The 21500-nt window shown below is 58.4% G+C and overlaps 2 protein-coding genes across 9 annotated transcripts in view; one reads left to right on the top strand and one right to left on the bottom strand.

Moving 5' to 3' along the window:
• Positions 1 to 681: 681 nt before the first annotated feature.
• SSTR2 (somatostatin receptor 2) lies at positions 682 to 10565 on the bottom strand. Of its 5 annotated transcripts, XR_011729808.1 has the most exons (4): positions 10410 to 10565; positions 9838 to 9953; positions 4816 to 6593; positions 682 to 4689 (listed from the first exon to the last, which is right to left on the bottom strand). XR_011729808.1 is itself a non-coding variant. In XM_071763809.1 (3 exons), the coding sequence occupies exon 3, from the start codon at positions 6537 to 6539 to the stop codon at positions 5424 to 5426; it is 1116 nt and encodes a 371-aa protein (XP_071619910.1). In that variant the 5' UTR covers positions 6540 to 6593; positions 9838 to 9953; positions 10410 to 10565; the 3' UTR covers positions 682 to 5423. The 5 variants fall into 5 exon arrangements, 4 of the variants coding, with proteins under 4 accessions (XP_071619910.1, XP_071619912.1, XP_071619913.1 ...); XM_071763809.1 differs by having other exon boundaries at positions 682 to 6593; XM_071763811.1 differs by lacking the exon at positions 10410 to 10565 and adding an exon at positions 10105 to 10235 and having other exon boundaries at positions 682 to 6593.
• A 690-nt stretch (positions 10566 to 11255) lies between these two features.
• The window catches only part of SLC39A11 (solute carrier family 39 member 11), a 66705-nt gene continuing 56460 nt past the window's right edge, over positions 11256 to 21500 (top strand). For 2 of the 4 annotated variants that reach the window (XM_071763814.1, XM_071763816.1), the window contains exons 1-4: positions 11256 to 11394; positions 12443 to 12556; positions 13252 to 13290; positions 17132 to 17290. In XM_071763814.1, the coding sequence (XP_071619915.1) occupies positions 12449 to 12556; positions 13252 to 13290; positions 17132 to 17290 (306 nt within the window). In that variant the 5' untranslated portion in view covers positions 11256 to 11394; positions 12443 to 12448. Of the gene's footprint in view, positions 11395 to 12179; positions 12314 to 12442; positions 12557 to 13251; positions 13291 to 16025; positions 16078 to 17131; positions 17291 to 21500 lie in introns of those variants that run through there. The other 2 variants (XM_071763817.1, XM_071763815.1) reach the window with 2 other exon arrangements.

The raw sequence follows: 21500 nt of genomic DNA on the forward strand, positions 1-21500 counted from the left end.
CCGGGGCCATCTCTCTGTTCTGACAATTACAGAAATTCCTCACCGCAGGAACCCAAGGTCCCTGTTTGGTGCCCGATGCTCCCTCGAATCCCGTAAATCCCCGTTTGTGGTGCAAAAACTCCTGGGTGTTTAGGAGTGAAGGGGTTTATTTGCACAGAAGCTGCTGGTGGCAGAGCCAGGGCTGGGTTTTTATCAGAGCTGAGTTCTTTATCTCTCCATGTGATGATTTGCTAAGCAAACACTCCCGTGCATCCACACCTTCTGCCACTGCTCTTGTCTCCAGTGGATTAAACCCCAGTGATGGCACTTGACGTGCCCTGAGCTCCTCAACAACAGCCTGGAGGGCTGGGAGTTGTTGGCTGAGTTTCTTGGACCCTTTTTACTCGAGTTATTTGTTGTTGTGCTTTGTCTGTGACCCATCGAGCTCAGGGTTGATGCTGCCTGTGCCTCGGTGCCCCAGGTTTGTGCTGAGCCAGGAATGACTCTGTGGGGTTTTTTTGGGGCTCTGTGTGGACTCTGGAAAGCTGAGATCACCCCAAGGTGTTGTGAGGGGAGGGAGGGGATGTGGGGGAGAAGTGGTCTGGGTGAGCACGGGTGGTGGGACTCCAGGCTTGGTGCCTCTTTTCCTCTGCTGCTCCCCCAGCTCTGACACACACACACACACACACACGAGTCAGAAACTGTAGGAAAAAATCTTTTACTTCCTTCCCACCCCATCCACAACTCCCTCCCTTGGGGTAGAGACCGCGGGAGCCTTTGCTGGGGGAAGGTTGAGTTCCACACGCACAAAAAAAAACCCCAAACAACCCAAACCAACCAAGAAAACGAACAGCAAACAAACCCATTTGTAGGGAGGAAAGCAAGAGTTACAGCAGGGAGAGGTGCTGGGGGTGTTCCAGTGACAGCAGAACCACACACACTGTGCACAACAGCTACAGGTACAGAGGGGGGTATGTACAGGGGGTGCAGTGCTGCCGGGAGGGGGGTGACCCCCAGATGGTTCCCAGCTTGGCAGGGAAGGGCTTTTTGCATTCAGCAGAGATTAAATCTCATTAAATCTCCCCTCCCCCTGCAGAAGCCCCTGGAGCAGCCTCCATGGTCCCTCCTGGCTCCTGCCCGGTGTTGCCAGCCCCATGGCACACGGGGAGGGTGAGGGGGAGCCAAGGGACCCCCCAGGGGTTGGGTCTGAGTCCTGTGTGCACCAGGAGGGGCTGAGCCAGCAGCCACTGCAGAGCGGGGTAAAACACTGCTGGTGTGTCCACTATATACATCTATGTACAGGCACCCCCATCCCTCCTGGCCACGGGGCATCCCTCATCTCCTGCTCAGGACACGGCTCAAGGGAAGTTCCCTGGATCTCAGCTGGTGTGTGGCTGGCCTCCTGTCCTGGCTTTTTGCAATCCAGGTCCTGGAGCAAGCAGGGAATAGGCTGAAATCCATCAGCAGAGACGGGTGTCAGGCCAGGGCCGGGCAGAGGTGTCCTTGGCTTGGGAAGCAGCAGCTTTTAGCAGCAGGAAAGGTGGTTTGGGGTCTGCTGTGCCCTTTGCTGGTGCCTTGCTGGCTGTTCCTCCTTGGAGCAGCCCTGGGCAGGGGATGCAGCCCTGGCAGAGGGGATGGAGACTCTCCCTGAGCAGGCTGAAATCAGCTCCTTGGCAGCAAAGGCTGAAATAACCCCCAAAAATGGGAAGGTCAAGCCCAGCTCTGAAGCAGCAGCAGCACAAATGTGGAGCAGGAGAACTCCCAGTACAGGAAGGAAGCTGACTGGGGATCACTGGCTGGCTGTGTCTGTATGGATCCGGGAGGGAAGGGACCTCCCCAGGGAGTCTCCAGCTAAGACCAAAGCCTTTCCATCGGGATGTGGAGTCAGGGAAGCCATCCAGAGTCAGGCAGGGGGGTTCCTTAGGAGATGGTCGTTTTTAGGAAGTCCAAGGCAGCTTTGGTGCTGAGATGAGGAGCTTCAGAGATGGAAGAGGAAGGGTCCAGGTCCAAGCCCAGCCTCTCCCTGCCCATCAGAATGGGGTCTGGCTGTTGAGCATCACTGACCAGCACAGCTCCAGGAGCCAGGCTTGGTCTGAGGTCGTGATGGGGTGATGCTCAGCCCAGCCACAGCACCCCTCATCCCCCCAGCCCCCTGGGGATGGGGAAGAGCTCAGTCCCATGGGGGGGATTGCAGAGCTGCCCCTGGGGTTCCTGATCTGCACGGGGGGGAGGCAGTGAATGGAAAGGGAAGGGGAGTTGGTGCCTCATGGGCTTTGGGGGGCTGTGTAGGTGCTGGGACTGGCAGCCTCTCACAGCACTGTCACACGGGCATCCCTGCAGCAAAGTGACACCTGCTCTGAGGGCTGTGGGACCAGATCCCTGCTCATCCAGAGGAGCTGTGGGACAGGCAGGTTTCTGCTTCCCATCACCTCCCCTCGGTGATAAATCTGTTCCTGCTGCTCCAGGCAGGCAGGCAGGAGCTGGAATTAATCTCACTTGCCTGGGGACAGCCTGCGTGTGGAGCAGCAGCAGAGCCACTCCAGCAGGATCAGCTCTGCAATAACCAGGAGAGGTTTCTCATTATGCTGCCAGCAGCCCCCTGAGGCTTTTCAGAACAGACCCAACACGGGGTCAAGTTCCCACTAAAATCAAGTGGCTGGGAAGGAAAACTTTGTTACTCAGAGCAGCGATGGTGCTGCTGTTTATTACCCAGCAGTGAGGCAGCAGCAGGTTTTATTCTGTGGGGTTTGCTGCCAGCCTTGGGCTGTGGTTCCTTCCCCTGCTTGCTCCTGGTTTTGCTCTCCTGCCCTTTCTGCCTGGGTGAGGAGCTGGGGGGTGCCCCTGACACCCCCTGGAAGCCTCCCCCTGCCCTGCCACATTTCACCTTGGTGGCCTTTGGGACGTAGTGGCAGCCCCCCCTCCCCTCCCCATCACCTGCAGCCCCCTTGACCCCAGCCCTGCTGCAAAGGGGCAAGTGGGATATTTGGGATCACAGCCCCCCTGAACAGCTCTGAGCTGCCAGAAATCACTGCCTGGGGGTGCAAAGCTGAACTGGGCACACGGGGTGCTGGGCACAGGTCCTTCCTGAGGCTTAGGAAGTCAGACTCCTGCGTTCTCAGCATGAAAGCAGCACCCAGAGGAGATGCTCCCAGCTGAGGGCTCCTGCTGGAGACCACCCCGGGGATAGGGCCAGGAACAGGAATCCCCCCTTCCCCCTGCATCGCTCCGGGGGCTGCTGGCAGGACTGGGGTCAAGTCTGGCTTTGGGGGTGCAAACAGCATCCCCTGTGATGGGCAGGGGGCTTAATGCCCCCCTCCCCACCACCTCCTCTGCTTTCCCCACAGATAATTCCCTCCCTGCCCACCAGATCCGAGCCCCCCCAGCCTCACCCCGGCTGCACCAACCCCAGTGCCACCATCCCCCCAGTGCCACCACCATCCCAGCTGTCACTGTAGCGTGACGGGCTGCTTGTGTCTCCGTTCCTGCAGCATCAGCAGGGCTGCCCGCACTCGCAGAGCCCGGCTTTGGTTCATTTAACGCAGGCGCTGCGGGGCTGTGCTCGGGGAACCCCTGCCCGGCACGGCCAGCGAGGGGACGGGCACACGGAGCCCTGGGAGGAGCCGTAAAGGGTTAAAAGCAAATGAATGCTGAAAAAAAAGCTAATGAATGCTGCAAACCCTCCGCTTTGCTCCGCAGGAAGCCCCCGAGCCCTGAGCTGGTGCTGGGAAGGCGTCAAGCCTGGCACTGAGCCCTTTCTGGGGCTGGGGGGTGCTCGGGTGGCACCGCGGGACCTGTGACACCCCGGGCAGGGACTCGCTGGGCAGAGCCATGGGAAAACTTCTCCCCGAACCGCTGCTCCCGGAGCATCGCCCTGGGGTAGATGTCTGAGCAAGGTGTCACCCCGCAGCGGGTGTCTCCTGATGGGCAAGGCTCATCCTGCCCCCCCGCACGGCTCCGGTGCTGGGATGGGGAGGAAAGGGGAGGGGGAGCGAGTCCCGGGTGTTTTCTCCACCTCTTGCCCTGCGTTCCCACGGCTCGGGAGCACAAGAGGCTGTGAACGGGCTGAGCTCTGGCACTGCGGCTCCCCTGGGCTTTTCCCTGGGAAAGGGGGGGGCTGTGCCGGGGGTCAGGGCTCTGGAGAACCGGGCAGGAGGGGCAGAACCCAAGGCTCCAGGCTGGACTGAAGCCTTTACATGCAGTGGGTGCCAGGACTGACCTGCCACCCACCCCTCACCACGGGCTGCACCCCGTGTCACCCCTCACCCACGCTGCGGTGCAGGAGAGGGGTGAAGGGGACGTGTGCTGGGCTGCCCTGCTCTGCCCCATGGCTTGGTGCTGGGAGACAGGGGGTCTGCTCTGCCTGCTCCCCCACCACCTCCTGTCCCCCATCCTCTCTTGTCACCCTGTCCTCCGGTGTGACTTGCCTGGAAGGAGCAGGACAGGTGTCACTGGTGTCACAGGTGTCACTGGTGGGTGGCCGATGCTGGAACCCCCGGGTCCAGCAGCCCTTTCCAGGCATCCTCAGAGCTGGGGCAGGACAAGCCCAGGTGTCACCTGGCTGCAGGAGCAGTGGGATGTGCTGCCGTTCCCAAGGATTTCCCATCAGCTGCTCGCGAGTCCGGATGGGATGCTGGAGTGGCTGTGGTTGGCTGGAGGGAGAGCAGCTGCTTGGGAGGAAAAAGGGGGAAATCCTCCATCTGAGGAGAAAACCTGTGAGCAGGTGATGTCAGGAGGGAAGGGACTCGGCTGCGGTGGGAGATGGTGAGGCCGGAGGAGGCACCGTGGGAGTGTGGTAGGAGCAGGGGGGCAGAGATCTTTCCCATCCTGAGGTGCCACCTCCAGGCAGGGTTTGGAAACGATGCAGCCAGCAGCAGGGAGGCTTCAGTGGAGGCGATGGAGTAACTTGTAAACCAGGTAAAATGCAGCCCCAAATATCCTTGTCCCCTGGGGGAGGGTGACCGTGGGGGGACTCTCCAGGTTCTCCCCCCAGGTCTTGGCTGGGAGTTGGTGCATCTCCATGGTGGCCACACATCCATGGCCTCAGCTCCTCCCGAGGCCACCCCACTGCACGTGTCCATGTGCAAGCACCCAGGGGAGAGCACCCAAAGCCAACCGGTCCCAGGGGTAACACCAGGGAAGCCAGCAGAGCTGCCCCAGAGGTGGCTGTGGCCCACGGTGGCACTTTGGTGTTGCAACATGCTGCATCGCTCCAAGCTGTCTTTGTTTTCCTGCTGAGGAAGCTCCTCTTGATCCATATCCTTCCCAGCACTTGCAGGTCAACCCACCAGCAGCTCAGGAGGAACCCAGATGAGGGTCCCCGTCACCATCCACATGTGCACTGCTGTCCCCTAAGCTGGCGCTCCTGCCCCGACCCCGTGGGTGCCGCTGCCATCCGGCAGCAAGCAGGGAGAGGAGAGCAAAGGAAGGACAACCCTGCTGTCCCCTCAGATGCTCGTCTGCAGGTCCCCGTTGAGCAGGGTCCTCTGGGTTTCTGTGGTCTCGTTGAGCCGGGATTTGTCCTGCTTGCTGTCGCTCCGGTCCGCCTCGTCCATGCCGCTGACCTTCACCAGGCAGAGCACGTTCTGGAAGCTCTTCTTGAAGTTGTCAGACAAGAAGGCGTAAAGGATGGGGTTGGCGCAGCTGTTGGCATAACTGAGGACCACCACGAAGTCGAACATGCCCTTGAGGACAGGGGTGGGCACGATCAGGACGGAGACGGAGGAGACGTTGAAGATGTAGAAGGGGAGCCAGCAGAAGATGAAGACGGCAACCACGATGGAGACCATCCTGGTGACTTTCTTCTCGGACTTTTTCCTCTTGGAGGAGCCCACTCTGATGCCCGAGGACTTGACTTTGATGATGATGAACAAGTAGCAAAGGCAGATAATCGTGAGAGGCACCAGGAAGCCCAAGATGAAGGTGTAGATGATGAAGCCCGTGTACCAGGCACCCGACTCTCCTGGCCAGATGATGGTGCAGCTACTCCTGCCGTGATTGTGCTGCACCCCGGCATAAATCATGATGGGCATGATCACCAGCAGGGAGACACCCCAAACGGCCACATTGATCATTTTGGCTGTCCTGGGTCTCCTCCACTTGGCAGATTTAATGGGATGGACCACAGCCAGGTACCGGTCCACGCTCATAACCGTCAGGCAGAAGATGCTGGTGAACTGGTTGATCCCATCCACCGTCATGACAATTCTGCAGATGGCTTTGCCAAAGGGCCAGTGGACCAGGGCAACCTGCATGGCCAGGAAGGGCAGGCCGAGCATGAAGAGCTCGTCTGCAATGGCCAGGTTGAGGATGTAGATGTTGGTGATGGTTTTCATCTTGGCATAGCGAAGGATGACGTAGATCACCAGGGTGTTGCCACACAGCCCTATGATGCACACCACGAAGTAGATGAAGGTGAGGATGGCGTTGCTGGTCAGGTCAAAGTGCTGGCCCGTGGTGTTCTGGGATGCGTTGGTGGGTGCATCCACGGAGAAGTTGTCAAAGGGGGAAGCCGGGGAGAACCAGAAGGCGGTGGCGTTGGGCAGCTCGTATTCCAGCTCCATGGCTCTGCTGGTCCCTGGTGGCTCAGAGGAGCCGAGATGTCATCTTCCCTTGCTCTGGGGAGAGAGGAGAAGATTCTAGAATCGGAGGACAGAAATGAAGGGATTCCTGGGGAGGAATTGCCCATCCTGCTGCCAGACTCGGTGGGAGAGATGTTCCCCGGAGGGGCTTTCCCCAAACCACCTCCCCCATCTTCTCTCCGGAGATGTGTCCGCCTGGACACACCACGGATCCTCCCGGCTACCGGAGTCCTTCCGACTCCCCAAATCCAACCGCAGCGTCCCCTGGGGGTGCCACAGCCACCCGGACCCCCTCAGCGCCGGGGGAAATCCTTTCCCCTTGCCTCGCCCTGCGGAGAAAGGGGAGATTGTCACCCCCTTCCCGGCCACCCCCGAGCTGGGACGGGCACCCCGAGCTCCCCCGGGCTGGAGGATGAGCTCGGGGGCGGAGGAGCCGCCCCCCCCCACCCCGGTCCCGTCCCTCCGCTCCGCACCGGGGGGCACCGGGCGGTGCTTCCCGCAGCGCGGCCCCGCCGCTCACCTGGCCCCGGCCCCGGCCCCGCAGGCAGCACCCGCGGCTCCGCTCCTGCCCGCTCCGTTCGGCTCCGTTCGGCTCCGCCGGACCCAGCGCACCGGCTGCGCTCCGCCCCGTGCGGGGCGGCTCCGCGGGACCGGGGCGGGGACAGCCCTGCCCGTGGTGCTGCGTGAGGCTCCCACCTTTCCCACCTTCACCCCAGCCGGAGACCCCCAGGAGGTGTCCGAGGGTCCCCCGGGAAGCCTGGGGAGTGCCTCGGCCAAGGGATTTTGCAGCTCGCCACCGAGGGCAAGGCAAGGCAGGTGCCTGCTGGCCCGGCACAGCCCGGGGGGGGTGGGAAGGTGGGGAGGTGATGCCGGGGGTGGCCGCGGCTTTGGGGATTTGGCCAATACGTGGAGCTACTGCCACAGCCTCTCCCTCTGCGGTCACCCGGTGATGATGATGATAAGTGGAGGAAAACAAAAAAAAAAAGAGAGTTTTGGGGTAGACAACCTCTGCTCTGGTTTCTTTGAGAGCTTGAAAGCAATTAAATAATAGCTACTCCCTCTCCCCTTCTTTCCATCACTTATCAGAGACAAGGGAAAGCAGGAAATTAAGGGTGACTTGGAACAAAGAGCCCAGAGGAAGGTGGCTGGTGGTGGCAAGAGGGGCTGGAGGTTCTCACCCACACTTGGCCATCCACTTTGCCAGGGTGGGTCTGAGAATCTGAAAACACCGAGTCCTGGAGCAGGAGAATCACTTTCAGCCTCATAAATCTTTACGAGGCTGGGAAAAGCTCTCCAGGAATAAACGGCGTGGAAATGAATATCCCTGTAAAAATGTGTGAGGAGAGGGGTGGGGGAGAGAATGGTTTGGCTGAGGATTGGGACTGGGTCTCTGTGGGGTGCTGGGGTTGGGGTTGTCCACGTGCAGCCACCCTGTCTGGAGTACCCTGGGGGCTTGCAGAGGTGACAGGCAATGGAACTGCAGCATCCCCTGGTTCCCCCTCACCCTGGCACTGCCTTCTGGGGGTATTTTTAACATCCTGCTTAGAGTTAGGGTTGCATTATAGCCGAGAGTAGGGTCTGATCTGGACCTCTGGGTGGTCTCTGGTTTGGAGAGACTTTGTCTTACCCCAGCAGCTGGTTTGGTGCTGGCAGATAAACTCCTCTTTGTCCTTAAGCCTGGGAAGCATCCATTCTGCTGAAAAGCAATTGACTGGCAGGGCTGGTGGATGGAAGAGAGAGGCTCAGCCTCTTCCCACAGGGCTCCAGCGGCCCATACAGCCCCTGGGAGAGGGGCAGGGGGATTACGTGACCATAAAGCTGCTTTTTAAAGTCCTTCCAAGTCTCCTGCCATCCATTCCCAGCTGTTCTGCAAGACTCCCGATGGAAAACAAGCGTGTTTGACCCCTGTCCTGGAAATGAGTGTTGTAAGGAGCTGGGGCTGCCAAGGGAGGGGTAGGGTGAGCTGGCCTTTCTCCCCAATATGGGGGGAGGCAGTGAGATCTCGGGGGTTTTGTAGGAAGGAAGGGGGTTGTGTGGGACTGGTGGGACTCTCTGATGGTGGATGGTGACTGGGAGGCAGCTGCCATTCCCCAGCAGGCAGGAGGGGAAGGGTTTGCTCCGGCACAGCTCACCCTGCAGCTTGTGCCTGCTGTGCTCTGCTCATCTGCTGGGGGAGAACTGGGGGGGCACGGGGACCATCACCCATTTTTGGGTCCCAAGTGGGTGCCACGGGAGCCCACAGCCCTTCTGCTGGGCATGTCTGTTAATGACTGAGGGCAGAAATACCGGGTCACTGGTCTGGCCCCTGTCTGTCCTGGGAATAGGTCACAGGGAGATGACCGGGATGCTTCCCATGGGTGCTTTGGGCGGCTCTGCCCCTTCCCTGTACTTTCCCTTCCCCTCTCTAGCAAAACAGCCAGGAGCAGCTTCGGTGGCTGTGCTGAAGCCTGGCTGGGGGCTACGGGCTCGATTAGAGGCACGCCCGGGCTGGGGGAGGCTTTGCTTTTAGCTAATTACCCAGACAAACAGACCCGGACCATCTCCCCGCACCCCCGGGGCAGGTCAGACCCAGGCCGGTTGCTGCCGGACAGTAATCTAATCGGGCAGCAGCAGCAGCAGCAGCGTCTGGAGCTGTGATTGATGGGGAGGGAGAGGCCCTGGCGCCTTCACCTGCGCCCAGGGGGGGCGAGAGCATCCCTGCAGAACCCGGAGCCCACGGGATGCAGGTTCTGGGGGGGTAGGGGAGCCCCACGCCCTCCACACGCGGCTCCGTCCCCGGGGCTGCATCCCACTCCCAGCACGGCTCCTTCCTCCCGCTCTCTCCCTCCGATATTTCCCTCCGTAATGAGTTCATTGATCTCCGCCCAGAGTCCCGGGGATGGGCTGCAGGCAGAGCTGCCGCACAGGGTCCCCCCCCGGGGCTCATCCCCCTGAACGGTGCCACGGAGCCTTTGGTAACCACGGGTGGAATTCATGATTCCCTCTGCTCCTGCCGTGCCTGGCTCGTTGGGAGTGTTGTACTCCTTACATCGGGATTTAATAATCCTCTGATTTTGGCTTCCCGCACCCGTTTGAAATAGGGGGGAGGAAGGGGGGTGTAGAGGGTTCCGGGGTGCCAGGGGGGGATCCCTCGGTACTCGCCATCCCCTCCCGGGTGGGAGCTCGGTGCCGGGGGGGCTCAGCTCTCCCCCAGCCTGGCACCGCAGCCTTTGTGTCTGTGTCTGGCAGCCCAAAGGCATCGGAGAGGCAGAAAGGTGTCACCTTGTGCCCTGTGACTCACAGGTGCCGTGAGCTGGTGGGATGGAGGTGGCCCTGCCCGGGGCTGTGCTGCTCCCCATTCCCGGGGTGTCTCGGGGTGTCCTCTGGGTCCGGGCTGGCTCCATCCGCTGCTCCAGCCTGACACGGATGGATTTGTGTTGGGAAAGAGCCCGGCCCCGAGCCCAACCTGCACAAAGGGGACAGGGGGCGGGGGCAGAGGGACATGTGGGACATCTCCTGACCCCCCCGGTGCCTCAGGACATTGCCCTCCTGGGACGTGGCTCTGCACCTTCTGCCCGCCCAGGAGCTTCATTGCCACAAAACGAAGGGGTTGGGGTCCCGGGTGGCCCCAAGGCACCGCGGAGCTCGTTAAGCTGCACCTCTCATGCACCTTAGTGAGAAATTGCTCAGGAATTTGTGCCCCTTTTGTGGGGTTTCAGTGTAGGCAATTGCTGATGCCTCGCTGCCACCGGGACTGTCCCCACCTCCCGGAGTTGCCCCCGGGTCCCCAGGCAGGGACATCCCTGCCAGCTGCCCCCAGCCCATGGCAGTTCGCAGAGCTCCTGTGTCTGCGTTGTCCCCAAGGCTGCTCGCCAGCTGTCCCCAGCCCTGCCAGCCCCTCTGTCACGGCTGCCCGGGGAGCCCCGGGGTGTCGGGGGGCGGGGGAGAAAGCTCCGTTTGTCCCCGTGTCCCTCCTCCCAGCTGGCACCTCACGCTGCATCTGCCTCGATGCGGGAGCTAATGAGGGATGCGGGCAATTAAAGGGGGAGATTGATTAAATCCTAACTCGGGGAGGTTTCAAACGGCCTTGGCCTTCCCCAGAGCGGCAGGGGAGGCCGATCAAAGGCTGTGAAAAGATAAACACTCGAATAAAGGGTTGTGTTGCAAAAGAGCTGGACGTGTCCTTCTGCCACCCCCTGCCCCTCCCGGCACGCCACAAGCAGGAGCCACCAGCTGTCCCAAAGCTGTCCTGGACCCTCTGAAGCCCCGATCGCTTCCACCGAGGGAGGAATCGCTGCCGGAGCTGCTCGGGCCGGGGCTGCAGCCTTGGGCACCGATGATGCTCTGAGGGGACACCAATGGGTGAGAGGGGACAGGGCCGTGCCTGCTGCGTGTGCTGCGGGCAGATGCCAGCAGCGATGGGGCCGGGGGGGTTGTTTCCATCCGGCTGCCATGGTTACGGTGCAGGAATTGTCAGCGAGTTGCGCTGAACGGACACAACTCATCACACCAGTGGCGGGGCCGCGCTCAGGGGGGGCTGCTGGCCGGCGGGAACTCTCAGGGCATTCGAGCCCAAGGCCCCGGGTGTCTTTATGTCACCTTGAGGCGAGGAGGGGGTCTGGGCCGTGCCCGGGGGTGGCGGTGCCAGCTGTCCCCAGCCCTCCCTTTACCGCGCCCGCCCGCACCGCCCGCCCGCGCCGCTTTGCCCCCGCCTCTCCCGCCCGAAACGCAAAGCCGCGCGGGCGGCCCGCCCCCGCCGCGCTCCCATTGGCTGCGGCGCCCACGGGGGGCGGGGCCACGGCGGCGACACGTGTGCGGCACCAGGAAGTGGCGGCGCGGCCGGGCCGGGAGTGCCGGGGTGAGCGGGACCGGGACCGGGACGAACCGGGACGAACCGGGGGGAACCGGGGTGCTGGGCCCAGCTTGCGAGCTCTAGGAGCCGCGGGTACAAAGCGCTGGGGTGACGGCGGGGAGGTTTGGGGGGGTTCGGTAAGGGTCGGGGTCCCCCCGCCGTGGGGACCCGGGGGGCTCCGTCTCTCCGGGACCGGGGTCTGACCCGGGAACCCCCCCCAAAGGGTTTGGTAGTGGGGCTGGGGCAAGGCCGGGGTCCCGGGAGGGGCTTTGGGGGGGGTAAGGTGTGTGTGTTCTTAGGTTTCTAGATAAATGGAGCTGTGTCTGGGTATTTCCAGGCAAGTGTGTAAATACCGGCGTGTATTTATATATATTTATATATTTATTTACATAGAAACGTGTCAATGCGCGCCTGATCTCTGTGCTTACATCCAAGTGTACGGAAGGATCCCTGTGTGTTTCTGGACCTTTACATCTCCACACGATCTGCATTTCCTTGGCAGGGCTGCTCCGGGGGGGATGTGCCCACAGACCCCCCCCTGGTCCTGGGCATCCCCAGGCACAGCCCTCAGCCCCATTTTCCTGCCCTGTCCCAGCACTTCTTCCCCTTTTTGCCTGGTGCTGCGAGGGCGTTCGCCTCCTGTGCCAGAAAAATGGGGATTTTGGCCCAGAAAAGTGCCAGCAAGAAGTGGGATGAGCTGGGAACCTCCTGGGGTGGGGGGTGAAGCACCCGAGGTTTGAACACTCGATTTTTTAAATTTTTCTTTTTTTTTTTTGGGATGTTTTCTCCAGAGCTGCTGTGCCCTGGTGCTGCTTGGGGAGGGGGCTGAGCTCAGGATTCAGGGGGAGGGATGCACATCCCATCCCTCCTGCTCCTTCCAGCTGGGATTGAGCTGCAAAGCAATTAAAGAGAGAACCCTAAAGAGGTGTGGAAGGTCCCTCTGTCCCCTCGGGTGAGGGGGGATTTGGGGCAGTGCCCATTCCTTAACCAGGGAGGAATTTGGTTTTTTTTCTCTCACGTTCTCTGATCCATCCTCTCTCTCCCTCTCTCCCAGGTCAGGATGATCCCGGGGCAGGGGCCGGTGATCCAGGCAGTGCTGGGGACATTCCTCACCTGGGGGCTGACAGCAGCTGGCTCAGCACTGGTGTTTGTGTTCTCCAGTGGGCAGGTGGGTGTTGGGGTTCTGTCCCCCAGCCCAGGGGATGAGGCAGAGAGCTGCCCTCTGCTCCTCTGCCTGCCTTGGAGGGGTTTGATGTGGCTTTTGGGAGGTCCTGGGGTGTAGAAAGTGGGAAAAAAAATAAAAATCCAGCTTGTTCCTGTCCCATGTGTCAGCACAGAACCCAGAAGAGGGGAAGGAAATCCCATCCCTGCCTCTGGTATGTGCTGGAGGGCACCCAGAGCTGGGGCAGAGCCACGGGCAGGGCTCAGTGTTTGGCACAGGTGCAGGATTTGGGTCAGCTCCAAACAAGCAAAGTGCTGGTTCTGAAGTCATCTTTTATTCCAAAATTAGAGGAATTCCCCCCCCTCCCTCCCAACTTGCTGCTGTGCTCTGAATTACTGGGGTTCATTTATTATTTATGCCTCTCTCTTGTGATGATTTATTCAGGAGTTTGTTGCAGGGTGAGATGCTCTCTGCAGTCTCACTTCAGTTTTCTTCCTGGGCAGGGAGGGAGGGATGGGGGGGATGTGCTGGAGGGGCTGCAGTGGGCAGGGGCCCTGGTGGGCTCAGCAATGCCTTTTGTTTGTGGCAGCACCTTGGGAGAGGCAGTGAAACCCCCCAGGAGGGGAATCCCAGAGGGCAGGAGGATTTCTGCTTCACCTTTCCATCTCCTCAGAGCATTTTCTCTCCCTCTTTTTTTGCAGAGGAGGATCCTAGATGGGAGCTTGGGCTTTGCTGCAGGGGTAAGTCCAGCACCCTCCTTGGCACCCACTCTGCTCTCCTCCTCCTCCTCCTCCTGCTGACACCCCTGAGCTCTCATCAGGCTGTGGGTGCTTTTTTGGGGTGTTTTTTGGCTGCCTGGGGCAGGGGGGAGCAGGGATGGTCACATCCTGGGGCCTCTTCAGTCAGGGTGGAGGTGGCACAGGGTGGGTGAGGAGGATGCAGAGCTGCCCACCCTGGGTCTGGCTCTTGAGTCAAATTCTTGTCACTTCCCTGGCCTCTCAGTCCCTCCCCCAGCACTGGGGTGGTGGAGAGGGGCAGGAGAGCCCCTGTCCTGCAGCCTGATCCTGCACCTTGCTTGCTGCTTCTGGCTCTCCTGCAGAGTGCTGGGGGTGCTTGGTGGCTTTGCAGAGAGCCCAGGGAGAAGCTGAAGGACAAATCCCTCCTGAGACAGCTCCCTGAAGTGGGGTGGGTGGGGTGGGATGGGTGTGATGGGCTTGGTGTGATGTGGTGGGATGGGCTGGGTGTGATGGGATGGGATGGATGGGTGTGATGGGATGGGATGGGGTGTGATGGGATGGATGGGATGGATGGGTGTGATGGGATGGGATGGATGGGATGGGATGCTGGAGCTCAGCAGGCTGCATCCCAGGTGGGAGCAATGGAGAGGGAGCTGCGAGATCCTCCTGGCTGCCTGGGACCTGGGGCTGTTCCTGCCTCATCCAGGCTCAGTGAGTTTTGCCAGGGGGGAGCAGCAGGCTTGGAAACCCGTTTGTATTTTCTTCCCTCTCCTTCTCCCTCCAAGAAGTGCTGCTGCAGAGAGTGACACTGAGCAGGGCTCCTGCTCCAAGGGATTTCTGTTGCAGCCCCTGTCTCTTTGTTGGAGGTGCCCTGCAGAGGTGTGTGAGCTGTTTCTCTGGGGCAGAGCAAGGCAGAAATTCCCTTTCTTTGTCTGGGATGTGTTCAGTTTGGGCCCGGGGAAGGCTCAGCTCAGCTCAGCCTTCACCAGAGGTGCTGGAGCCTGGCACAGGGTCCAGCCCAGTCCCAGCCCTTGGGTGCCTGAGCATTTCTCTGCTCTGCCTCAGTTCCCTTCCTGGCACTCAGGGATAATGGAAGGTTTTGTTTGCAAAAGGCTGGGAGGTGATGTGTTGCCATGGAGACAAGGCTGCTCTCGCTTGGGCATCTGAGGTGGAATTCTGCCTTTTCTCTTAAATCTTGATGTTCCTAAACCAGACCTTTTTTTAGATGTTCTCTGTTATCTTGGTGTTATCCTGGAGCTGCTGAGGCATCAGAAACACTCCAAGCACTTTCAGTCCTGCAGCTCCTCATGGCTTTTCCTCCTGCTGGATCCCAGTTTCATCTCTTCTTCTGTCCCGAGTGAAGCAGCAAATCAGGACCCAGGCTCCTTGACGTGCACCCACCATCCACCTACTGAATATTCCCTTTCAGTGCTGCCTAAGTCAGCACCAGTTATTTACAGGGGTCTGCTGAGGTTGCTTCTCCTTGCTGGAGCCTCGATGAAGTCAAGCTCAACAGCTTGGGAGGCAAAGGATCCTGACAGTCTCTCTCCTTCCACTTTTCTTTCCCACCCTTGGGTTTCTGATCCACCCCCCCATCCCGTGGCTCTTTCCCTTGAAGCTGTTTTGGAGAATCCCAGACTGGTTTGGGTTGGAAGGGGTCTTAAAGAACATCTCATCCCCCTGCCACGGGCAGGGACACCTCCCAGGTGCTCCCAGGAGCTGCTGGATTTGTGCTGTTCTTGTTGCATCCTGGCTCTGGAATGTGAAATCTCTGCACAAATGTTCCGGTCCAGTTTGGCAGGAGGGGGGGGTCCCAGTGCCAGCTCTGTGGGTCTCTGCTCCCTGCCCTGGGGGAACTGATGCTTGGGGAAGGCTTTGTGCAGAAAATGTGACCCTCTGGGTTTGGGTTTGACTTGAGGAGAGCCCAGGCAGGGTTTTGCTGTTTTATTTCTGCCTTTGATACCACTTGCTGGCTGCCACTGGTGGGGGGATTTGGGTTCCTGGCCCTGGCTGGATAATGGGAAGTCTTATGATTGTGGGTGAGATTTTTCTTTTAATTATTATTACTGGGTTGTTGTGGGGTTTTTTCCTTACTTACCTGAACGACTGGCAGAAATCCTCACCCTTCTGTCCCTTCAGGAGCATCACCTGCCAAGAGAGGCTGCAGGAGCAGAGGGGTGGGTGCCAGCTCTGAGGCTGAGCAGGAGCTGGGGGCCAGGACCTGGCCAGGACCCCCCAGCCAAACCCATGGCCCTAAAACCCCCCACCCCATCTCCAAAATGGGCCGAGGGGGGGCACGGGGACATTGTCACTGCTGCTGCAGGACAGGGACATCCAGCTGCCCCACCACGGGGGCTCAAGGGGCTTCTCTGCATCAGAGGGAGGAGGAATAAATCACTTTTCCTTCCCCAGGAGGTGGGTGCAGCCCCACAGTTTGCTCCTGGGGGGTCTGAAAGCTTCTGTCCCCTCCTTCATGTGCTGGTGGGAGCTGCACTCCTGCCTGTGGCAGGGCTGGGATCTGGGGGCTGAGCAGTGCCAGGTCTCTGCTTTCCCTGGGGAAATGATCTCCTCACAGAAGATGACAACGTAATTCTGCAGAGCAAATTTCCCCCTTGCTTGTGTTTCCACGTTGGGGTGCGTGGTTGTTTTTTTTTTCAGAGGAGGTGGCATTTGGAATATGAAGTTTGACAGCTGTAGTTAAGCCTTGGCATGACAGCCTGCTCAGTTCTTACTCACAGCCCCTCAGGGACTGGTGTCTGCAGCAATAGGCATCTCCTTCCTCCCTGGAAGGTGATTTCAGAGAGGAATTCTTGGATATTCACTTCTTTTCCAGGGGTGTCAGCACAGGGGGAGCAGCATCACTGCCCAGCATCCTGCAAAGGGGCTGGGGGGGTGCTGGGTGGGGGGTGTTGGGGAGGGGGGGTGGGCTCAGCTCTCCTCCCACCATCCCAGAGCAGTTCCCGTGGGGTTAAATGGCAGCAGGGGGAGAAATGGGGGGGCAAAGGTGCTGCCTTGGGCTGATGACTCTTTAATTAACTCAGCCCAGAGGGTAATTAACCCAGGGGGAGCTGAGGTGATGCAGTGGGGGGTGATGTTATGTGCTGGAGCAGAAGGTTGGGAAGCCCATCCCTTGCTTGGCTTTTTGGTCTCTGCACTGGGCAGCACCCTGAGCACCCAGCTCTGCAGCTGGCTCTGAGCTGGGGAGCCCCATAAATCCCCAAATCTGATTTTTTTTTTCTCTCATTTTTTGGGGTAGTTGTTCCTTCTCCCTCTGCCACTCTGCTCCTCAGGGGGTTTATTTTCCTGGTGGAAGCTGGAACACTGGGCAGCTCTGGCTGGGCTGCTGGGCAGGTAGAGGGCAGGAGGCAAAGCTGTGGAGTGGCCTCAGCTGGCTTGGAGCTGCTCTTGGGCTCCAGGTGTTATTCAATATTCAATAAAATTCTTATCTTGCTTTCCCTTCCCCCCCTGCCTGCTCTGCAGAGAAGCCCAGAGCTGGGTGCAGGAGGGGTTTGGTTCAGGTGGATTTGGGGGGGTGCTGGGACCTGCTCCCATGGTGCTGAGCCCCCAAAGGGTGGGGGGGCTTTACCTTCTTCCCCTTCTCTGTCCCTTTTTGGGCTGTGCCAACCCCCCTGCCCAGCCCCTGGGGGTTTGTTTGATGCTTTAGACTTCTGAGCTCAGAAAAACCCCCTTGGTGAAAACAAAAAAAAAACCCCAAACCCCTTCACTTCTCCCCCTTTCTCTGGGCTTTGGTGGCTCTGCCATGGCCACTGCAGGGGGGTCCTTGGCTGGAGGCTGCTGGGTCACCCCCCAGCAGTGCCCCCAGAGTTCTCCCTCCTGTCCCCAGGTGATGCTGGCTGCTTCCTACTGGTCCCTGCTGGCCCCGGCCATCGACCTGGCCCAGGACTTGGGCACCTTTGGAGTCTTCTCCTTCCTCCCTGTGGCCCTGGGCTTCTCCCTGGGAGCAGCTTTTGTCCATCTGGCTGATCTGCTCCTCCCAGCACTGGTGAGTAAATGGGCTGAACTGGGGGGGTTTTCCTGCAGCTCTGCCTGGACAGGCACCTGGGACAGATTGGTCTCCATCCCAGATTTAATGGAATTAAATTCTCCCCATGACCCCAGTGCTGAGTGCAGCTTTAGGGGCTCTGTAGCCTCTTTCTTGCTTTATTTCCCCCCTCCATGTTTCTGCCTTTGTTCTTTTTCACTGGCAAGACTTTTTTTTTTTATTTTTTTATTTTTTTTTCAAACAGTTCAGGTGTGACCTTCTCTTTCAGCCCAGGGGTTTAATTTGCAGCTGCCAAACCCTCCGAGTGCTTCAAAATTGAATCTTCCTGTCAAGGATCAGTATTCAAATATTAAATAAATCTGGAACTGTTGGATTTCTCCAGCTGAAAGCATAAGAAAGGCTTGGTGGGGGAAGATGTTTTCCGAAGCTTCCAAGGAGCTTTTCAATTTTTTTGTTTTTAATTATTTTGGTGGATTTGGTGAATTATCTGTGGCTGTGAGTAAGGAGAGCTGAGGATTTGGAGTGGTGCAGGCAAGAAATGAAATTCTTGTGTTGCAAAGAGCAGGGGGTGTGGACTCATAGTGAGGAGCACAATTTTTTGTGTATATATATATACACTTATATATATGTATATAAAATGTACTGTTATTTCCTTAGGATAAGGATGGAGACTTGGCAAAGGGATGAGTCCATCTGGAGCCATCCTTGGGGCTTGGTGCTGGCAGGGAGCTTGGCTCAGGGTGCATCTCCCTTCCCTTGCAGCCCATGTTGCTCAGACAAGGGTCAAGCCATTGCACTTCACTTCTTGCTTATTTCTAAATCAGTTAAAATCTCAGGGCTGGGTTGTTTTTTTCTTTTCCCCCCCCCCTCCCCCCACTGAAGTGGGGCAGGGAGGGGATGCTGGGACAGGACCCATTTTTAGCAGGCTGCTCTCTGTACCCAGCTCTCTCTCTCTCTCTGCCTGGCACTCCTCCATCACTGGGGAGCAGCAGGTACTGAAAACTTTCAATAAATCCTTTCCATAAATCCTTGGGAAGGGAGGAAGCTCCTGAGCAGCCCCCCCAGGAGCTGAGTGGCTCTGGTGGTCCCCAGGTGTTTGCTCAGCCCCAGAACCAGGACCTGGGGGGGGGGAGGGGGTTTAAGCCTCCAAGGCAAAGTGGTTAATGATGCCCAGCAGCTGCAGTCATTAAATTCCCTACAAAAGACAGAGATCTCATCTCTTACATCTTTATTTCTCCCCACCTGGAGCCCTTCCCATGCTTGTTCCTCTTTCAGCTGGGCTGGGGAGGAGGTGCTGGGACGTGGCTCTTGCCTTTCCTGGGCAGGGTCGGGGCTGGGGGGGTCTTTGCCAGCACCCAAAGCCCTGGAGGGAGAGGTGGCTCCAAAAAGCTGCTCAGTGCAGTAGGTCCCTGGTCCCTGTGCTGGCTCTGCTGGAATTCCTAAGGCTCCTGGCATGAGGAATTCTGCTGCTCATCCTTGAGCTCTGCTGGCTCAGGTTACCTCCAGAGGCAGGTGGCAGTGAGTTTCTGGGATGGGATTCTTGCTCCAGCCTCCTCCCTTCCTCCTGAAAGAATCCCACAGGAGTCCAGAGGACTCCTCCAGCCCTGATTCTGTTTGTTGTTTTTTTTTTTTTGCTTTTTTTGCTCCTCATCTTCCCCTCGTGGCTCTGCTGCCATCGGGAGCTCCCAGGTCCCCAGGAGTGGGTGCTGTGGGAGATCCCCCCAGCCCTCCCCTGCCCACCCAGGTGGGCTCTGGGTGGGATGCTGGAGCCCCTGTTGCAGCTGTGGATTCCAGGAGCTCCCTGACTCCTGCCTGTTCCACACCTCTGGCCTTAAACTCCCCCGAGCAAGTGGGAGTTCACGGGTGGGATGCTGGTGGGAGTGGGAAGGGGCATGGGCAGGGAAGGGGGACAGGGGGCTGGGCATAACGGGAGAGGATAAACCCCCCCTCAGCTGGGCCATACCCGTGCCCCTCTGCAGAGCTGCTCCTCCTAACCACATTATTCTTCCCTCTCCCTGGCTGCCTGACGTCCTCCCAGCTCCCCCATCATTCCACTAAATAGGATAATGAGGCTTAATCAGCTTCATCTCCTCTACCTCCAGGCTTCATGTTGCTGAGGAACATCTGTCCTCACACGGAGCAGCCCCAGCCCTCCCAGCACACTGGGACCTGGATGGGTGCTGTGGGATGGGGGGGCTGGGGCAGCCCCAGGGAGAGCTGAGGAGGGGTTGGAGGGGGCTCTGGGGCAGGGAGAGGAGGGAGATGTTGCAGGAGAAGGAGGAGTTAATGGAGAATGTGAGGAGGGAGCTGGTGCTCAGCTCTAGCGAGGAGCCTGCCAATACTTCTCGTGTAAAAGCTGATCAGGGATGGGGAGCCAGGGCTGGAATTTTGTACTGGAAATACCATCTCAGTTGGATTTTTGAAATTTTTCTTTCATGTCAGCTAGACACAGGCTTTGTTGCTTTGCTGTTTTTTTGTGGTTTTTGTTTTATTTTTTCCTGAATGCAGAATAAATTATTAATAAAGCTGCACGTGATGGGTGGACCACTCCCTGGATTTAAACCCGATCCTAGCAGAATTCCCTTTTCAAAGCCTTTTGCTGGGCTTGGTGTGTGCTCTGTGGGTGCCAGCCCTGGCCCCTCGTGCTGCTGGAAGGACCAGCCCAGCCAAAAATCCCTGCCTGGGGTTTGGGTCTTTTTTTCAGACCTAATCTGAAATATTTGGGGCTGTGGTTATTGGGGGGGTTGTGAGGAGCTGCCCATGGGACAGAGGGGAGCAGGATGGGTGCCTGGGTGTGGATGTTCCCAGCAGGAGGCTGGATCTCAGAATCCACTTGAGTTGTGCTCTATTTTTTGCAGGTTGGGGGCTGGCAGGATTTTTGGGAAGCGAGGCTGGGAGTGGGCATTTTGCAGAGTGAATTTTGGGCTATTCCTGGAGAGCCCCCTTGGGATGGATTTGAGGGCTTGATAAACAGGTACCCGAGGGGTCCTCTCCCCTTTCCTAATGATGGTGCCTGTTGTTTGGCTCAGAATGTGCCTCCAGGATGTATATTTTGCTTTCTAAATCTGTGCCAGTCACGTATCCACGGGGGGAGAGCTGGGAGCAGGATGGGGAAGCTGCAGGAGGGGGGGGAGGGACCATCACACCCGCTCCAGGCAGAGCTGCATCTTATTTCCAATCACAATCTCCTGTTCAGGGCTCAATTTGAATCCATGGAAAGCTTTTTTATTATTATTATTTTTTAATTTTTTTTTTCCTGTGGGCACAGGGTGGTGATTGCTAGCACGGGGCAGGATGGGAGGGAGGGAAGGGCACTCCTGGGTGCAGGTCAGGGATGTTGCTGCTCCTTCCAGGGAAGCTTTTAGTACTTGCTCTGCCTTCTGATCTGCGTGGAGCTGGGTTTGATGGGTTAATTATTTCATGAGGCAGTAAAACCGTGCAGGGTCTTGTTGCTGGTGTTAATTTGTAATCGGAATCAAGATTCCTCTTATGCAATTTGCTGATTCCTCTGAGACCTGCCTGTCACAAGTTCCCATGCTTAATGTGCCTTTTCCTGTTCATCTGCGACTCCTAGAAAGTTAATTAGCTGCACATCCTCATTGCTGCAGCCGGCAGAGGTGGTTTGGAGCCGAGCATTAACCGAGGGACAGGCTGGGGTGTGGGCCATGGGTGTTTTCTGTCTTTTTTTTTGGGTGTGGGACTGAAGCACTGCCCAGAGCAACCCAGGGACCTCCTTGAGCTCAGCCTGGCACCTGCCTGGCTTGGGATGCATCAGTCTTGAGAAAATGACCAAAAAAAGGGTTCCCACTGAGTGAGTGAGTCTGTCCCTTTGGTACGTGCAGGCTGTGTTCAGCCTCTCCTGGCATCACCCTCCTGGGGGGATCTGAGCTGGTCAGGGGCCACCCCGAGGCAGAACTTGGGAATGGGTGGACGTGCAAACACCCAAATCCCAGCAGAATTGGGGTTTTGCTTGTGCAGGGGCTGCAGGAGGGGAGGTTCTGCCTTTGGGGGGTGAGGATGGACCCAGGGGGGGCTGAGCCACAGCTGCCTCCTGCATTCCTGCTTTGCTCTGATTTCCTTTGCTCAGGGGAAAATAAACAGCAGCCCTCCTGTTTGTTTGGGTTTGGTTTGTGGCATTCTGGCCCTTTTCCCCTGGCTCTGGAAGGAAGGAAGGATCCGGCTCTGATGGCTGAGGAGGGGAAACCTTTTT

The sequence above is a fragment of the Heliangelus exortis genome, chromosome 20, assembly GCF_036169615.1.
Source record: "Heliangelus exortis chromosome 20, bHelExo1.hap1, whole genome shotgun sequence".
NCBI lineage: Eukaryota > Metazoa > Chordata > Aves > Apodiformes > Trochilidae > Heliangelus > Heliangelus exortis.